Genomic DNA, 6,170 nt, shown 5'->3' on the forward strand with positions numbered 1-6,170 from the left:
ATTCACCAAAAACTCATTCTGTTCCTGAATTGACTTCAGTTTCTGGACTTCATTTTAAAATTCAACTCTGCATTTTATAATGTTTCGTTCACTGTCCGGCGAAGGAAAATATGAAAACGTCAAGATTGCCAACTCCAAAATCCTATTCCATCACTGCTTTTAAATTGGTTAGCGATCTTCAATTCAATACCAACATTGTTTTCATTCACACTGCAAACAACATCAAACACTACAAACAACCTCTCTATGGGATCGATACTTTAAGACAAGTGGAACAAAATTAAACTGCTTAAACATTGCTTAAATTACAAGCAAATATGCTGTACTTTATTAAACTAACATTGACGACTATGCTGGATTGGGTCGTGGATCGTCCCACGATAATTGGTTCTAAATACCAAAAAGAAACCGAGTTATATTCGGCCACCGATTGTCTACTCAGTAAAAGCTGTATAAAGCAAAGATTTCATTCCAAAAGAAATAACTGTTACAACAACACGCCTGGATCATCTACAATCACAGCTAATCTTCAAGTAGCAGTACACATTTTCTTCATATACTTATGCCGGAAAATAAATTTGCCTAAATGTAAGGCTTAACGTTGAGAAGAACTAAAACTGCAAATGATGTCCTTCAATGTTTTTTCCACCATATTTACCTAATATAATCTGGATCATCTATGCAAGTGATGTCCTCCAATGTTTTTTTCTACCATATTTATACCTAATATAAACTGGATCATCTATGCAAGCTGAGAAAAGGAGACAACGCAACAATAAAAAGCCAATCAGTTGATTTCTCGACTCTCAATTTAATCCTCATAATGGATAAAAAAACTGCGTTTCAACGCTTCGTGCCTTCAACATTCATCTGCTGTCTGTCTTTCCTTCTTCCTTTCATACTCGTGGATGTGTGTGCCTTATTATTTAAGTAACTATGAAAAAAATGGACTATGAGAAGTTGTTTGATCTCTGTAATCTGTAATATGCTGCTCGCTCTCTTGTTGTTGGGGAAATGTTGGTACCTTTAAGAAACAAAATAAATGGTCTGGTCATGGCGGTAAGTTTTTCAAAAATCCCCCTAAACAAATTGAAAGGAAAGTAAAATATTATCAAGAGTTAGGTTAGATTATTTAAAACGAAGAAACTATACAAAAAAAAAAAAAAAAAAATACTGTGTAAAAAAGAAATTAGTTTAGTTCAATATTTTAAGGTTATGTTGGATTGGATTCTATTTTGGATTGGTGGTTATCTACAAATCTGACCTTTAAATTTATTTTAATTGAAATAATTTATCATTACATTTATATTTGCAGAAGCAAAATCTTGATGATCACAATGAACAGTCGAAAAAGGAACGAGGTCTCAAGAACAAAGAACGCAAAGAAAAACTAACCGATGAAGAAAAAGATGCCCGCAAAGAACGTAAATTGGGTCGTAAACGTGAACGTTTGGAGGAAACCAGCGCATCGGAACACAAACGGCGAAGAGATGGTGAGTGTTTATTTCAATTGTGACATTTTAATATGAATAATATCTTTGAAGGATCAACGTGCATTTTTTGAATAATAATTTTTGAGCAGCAAGGTATTTTGTCCAAAAAACTGATTTTTAAAAAATATTTTTTGACCAAAAACGAATTTTAAAATATATGTTTGGGCGAAAGCATGGATTCTTTAAAAATATGTTTTGACCAAAAAACACGAATTCTTAAAGAATATTTTTTACCAAAAAACGTCGATTTTTTTAAAGAATATTTTTGGCAAAAAAACGTGAATTTTTTAAAGAATTTTTAACTCTTGTTTTTAAAAATATTTTTTTTCGATTTTTTTAAAGCGATTTTTTTGGCCAAAAATCATCGATTTGTTAAAGAATATATTTAACCGAAAATCTTTGATTTAAAAAAAAAATTGACAAAAAATCTTTGATTTAAAAAAAAAAGTATTATTTGATCAAAAATCTTTGATTTTTCACAAAATATTTTTGATTAAAAAATATTAAGTTTTGATAACCAATCGTAGGTTTTTTAAGAAAATATTTTGACAAAAAATCATCAATTTTTTAAAGAATATTTATTTACCATCAAAAACGTGGATTTTTAAAAAAATATTTTTACGAAAAACGTGGATTTTCTAAATAACCATATTTTTACCAAAAAAATCGTAAATTTTTTTAAAGAATATTTATTTACCATAAACGTTTTTAATGAATATTTATTTACCATAAACGTTTTTTAAAGAATATTTTTTACCACAAAAATATAATTTAAACAAAAAAATATTTTACAAAAAAAAGTCGATTTTTTAAAGAATATTTTTACCAAAAAACCTTAATTTTTTAAAGAATATTTTCTTATCGAAAACGTGGGTTTTTTGGTAAAAAATATTCTTTAAAAAAATCAAGATTTTTGGTAAAATTTTTATTTAAAAAGTCCACGTTTTTTTTTTTTTTTTTGGTAAAAAATGTTCTTTAAAAATTCAAGATTTTTGGTAAAATTTTTGTTTACAAAGTTCACGTTTTTTCGTAAAAATATTATTTAAAAGTCCTAATTTTGTGTTTAAATATTTTTTTTAAAAATCCATACTTATTGGTTTTTTGGTAAAAAACATTATTTAAAAAGTCCACGTTTTTTGGTAAAAATGTTGTTTAAAAAATCCACGTTTTTTATATTAATTTTTTTTTTGTTTGAAATATTTTTTTCGTAAAAAATATTCTTTAGAAAATCCACGTTTTTGGTAAAAAATATTCTTTGAAAAAAATTTTTTTTTACCAAAAAACGTGGACTTTTTAAAGAATATTTTCTTATCAAAAACGTGGATTTTTAAAGAATATTTTTGTAAAAAAATCGATTTTTGCAAAAAAAAATTCTTTGAAAAATCCACGTTTTGTTGGTAAAAAAATATTATTTAAAAATTCAAGATTTTTGGTAAAATTTTTATTTAAAAAGTCCACGTTTTTTTGTAAAAAATATTCTTTAAAAATTCAAGATTTTCGCAAAAAATTTTTATTTAAAAAATTCACGTTTTTTCGTAAAAATATTCTTTACAAGTCCAAATTTGTTGTAAAAATATTCATTGGTTTTTTGGTAAAAAAAAAACATTATTTAAAAAGTCCAGGTTTTTTTTGTAAAAATATTCTTCAAAAAATAGAGGTTTTTTTTTTATTAAATTTTTCTTGTTTGAAATATTTTTTTGGTAAAAAAATATTCTTTACAAAATCCACGTTTTTTGGTAAAAAATATTCTTTGAAAAGTCCACGTTTTTTTGGTAAAAAATTTTCTTTCAAAGAATATTTTTTACCACAAACGTGCATTTTTTAAAGAATATTTTTTACCAAAAACGTTGATTTTTTAAAGAATATTTTTTTTTTTTTGCAAAAAATGGAATTTTTTACAAAAATAAATTTTAAAAAATCCACGTTTTGGATAAGAAAATATTCTTTAAAAAGTCCACGTTTTTTGGTAAATAATTTTCTTTCAAAGAATATTTTTTTACCAAAAAAGTGTTTAATAAAAAAACGTCGATTTTTTAAAGAATATGTTTTACCAAAAAATATTTAATAAAAAACGTCGATTTTTTAAATAATATTTTTACCAAAAAAACATGGACTTTTTAAATAATGTTTTTTTTTACCAAAAAACCAATAAATATGGATTTTTAAAAAATCTTTTTACAAAAAACTCGGACATTTAAGAGTATTTTTACGAAAAAACGTGAAATTTTTAAATACATTTTTTACCAAAAAAACGTGCATTTTTTTAAAGAATGTTTTTTAAAAAACGACTTTTTTTTACCAAAAACGTTGAATTTTAAGGAATGTTTTTTTTGCCAAAAAACGTGGATTTTTTCAAGAATATTTTTACCAAAAAACGTAAATTTTTATAAGGAATGTTTTTACCAAAAAAAAAATTAATTTTTTAAATATTTTTTACCAACAACATGGAACTTTTTAAGAAATATTTTTACCAAAAAACCAAAAAATATTTTTGGGGGTTATCATGAACGGTAATTCCCCGTGAATTTTTTCACTTTCTCCCTTAAGTTGCAACAGCGGAAAGACGAAACTCACGGGGAAATTTCATTCATGATAACCTCCTTTGGCTTTATACCTGTTTTTTTAAAAAATATTCTTTTTTACCAAAAAAGTGGATTTTTAAAGAATATTTTTACCAAAAAACGTGGATTTTTAAAGAATATTTTTTTACCAAAAACGTGGATTTTTAAAGAATATTTTTTACCAAAAACTTGCATTTTTAAAGAATATTTTTTTTATCAAAAAACTTGCATTTTTAAAGAATATTTTTTTCACTAAAAATGCGGATTTAATAAAGAATATTTTTACTTTCCTTTCGTAGATTTTTTAAAGAATATTTTTTTCCGATTTTTTAAAGTTTTTTTTTAATAAAAAACGTTAATTTTTAGGAATTTTTTTAAATTAAAATTTTTAAAGAATATTTTTTTTACAAAAATCGCGGATTTTTTAACTAATATTTTTAAAAGCCTTTTTTTACCAAAAATTCGTTGATTTTTTAAAGATTTATTTTTACCAAAAAATTGTGGATGTTTAAAAAATATTTTTGGATGGGTCATTTCTCCACAAAAACTTGCTTTTACAAAAAATGTTTTTGAGGGGTCATTTCCCCACAAAACGCGTATTTTTAAGGAATATTTTTGAGTGGTCATTTCTCTAAAATTGTGGGATTTTAAATAATATTTTAAAAATATATGTTGCATGGGTCCACGATTTTGTTATTAATGCTCACTCGATTGCAACATTTTATACATATGATTTCTTTTTCTCTCATCCATTTCGTTACAGTCCAAAATGGTGATGATGATCTACAACAACGGGAACGTGACAAATATCATGCCAGAGTAAGATTCCCCTGAAACAAAAAACAACTGCTCAACGTCTTACTTATTGTCTCTAAAACATTCCAAAACGTATATTTCTCATTAGGATAAATCACCACATGTACGCGATACACGTGAACGTTCCCATGAGAAATTTGAACGAGATCGTGAGCGTGAACGTGAACGAGGAGAACGTGAACGCAGCTCTCGTGATGAACGTAATTACGGTGGTAGTGGTGGAGGCGGAGGAGGTGGTGGTGGCGGAAGCAGCAGTAGTACAAATACAAAATCAACACGATCCCGTATTGCATATTAGGAAGTTTCGTGAAACATACATATAAATATATATTATTAAGGCATTTTCCACAACAAACTCTCAAACAACAATTTTAATATTTGTATCCAGTTCATAAGATGGTCCATATGAAATGAAAGGGAAATAACCCGGCGGACAGCAAATGGAATGGAATTCACATGCACGCACGCACTTCATCATATTAAACAACAACATCAACACTCAAATGTAGAATGTAAAAAAATGAAAAAATAAAATTCTAAATAACCTCCGAATAGTTTTATATAAAACCGGCGCAATCATCTGTATGTGGTCGCTCAAAATTTTAAACTGATTCATACAAATTACCCAGAACACAGAAATTGTCGTATATTGTTTTAAGTGAATTCTTTTTATTATTATTATTTTAAAGATTTGTCTTCATAAATGTAATATTTTTTAAAGAATGAAATAGTTTTTTGATTGTTTATTATTTCTTAAATGATTATTAATTAGTATTCTATAAATAAACAAAACATGATCTTTGACATATTTTGAATGTCTCTAACCCCCAACATTTGGCCATATAATCCATACCAAAACCCCCCCGTTGAAAAAGTATCCTGCAGAGAAAAATACATTTGATTCTCCATTATAACATTAACAATTTTCATAAAAATAAGTGTAAAGATTATTGTTTAAAACATTGTAATTTTTATCCTCTTAATGTTAACAACAACAATCGCAACAGTAACCATTTTTCTAAAAAAAAAAAACAAACAAAACATGAAAATAACATAAATCTTGAGAAAATAAAATATTTTTTGGCTCTTATCTATTAATACAAGTAGAGTAATAATAAAGACGTAACAATAAAGAAGATGAAGACTTTTAAACATAAAACCAAAATTAAAATGAAGTTGTCTGTTTTATTGGGGGTTATATTGAACGTAAATTCCCCGTGATTTTTTCACTCTCTCCATTAAGTTGATAAGGGGTCGATTATGGATAGCAACCCAACTCCAGTTGCGTTGCCGACAACAA

At 26.1% G+C, this 6,170-nt stretch overlaps 1 protein-coding gene across 1 annotated transcript in view; it reads left to right on the forward strand.

The window, feature by feature from the left end:
- Window positions 1–6,035, forward strand: part of tho2 (THO complex subunit 2-like protein) — a 34,515-nt gene extending 28,480 nt beyond the window's left edge. The window contains exons 18-20 of the mRNA XM_073970673.1: window positions 1,316–1,493; window positions 4,818–4,873; window positions 4,959–6,035. Of these exons, the coding sequence (XP_073826774.1) occupies window positions 1,316–1,493; window positions 4,818–4,873; window positions 4,959–5,168 (444 nt within the window). The 3' untranslated portion in view covers window positions 5,169–6,035. The remainder of the gene's footprint in view (window positions 1–1,315; window positions 1,494–4,817; window positions 4,874–4,958) is intronic.
- Window positions 6,036–6,170: the final 135 nt, after the last annotated feature.

This window comes from Musca autumnalis, unplaced genomic scaffold (genome assembly GCF_047663935.1).
Source record: "Musca autumnalis isolate F117 unplaced genomic scaffold, ASM4766393v1 scaffold_2, whole genome shotgun sequence".
NCBI classification, from domain to species: Eukaryota; Metazoa; Arthropoda; class Insecta; order Diptera; family Muscidae; genus Musca; species Musca autumnalis.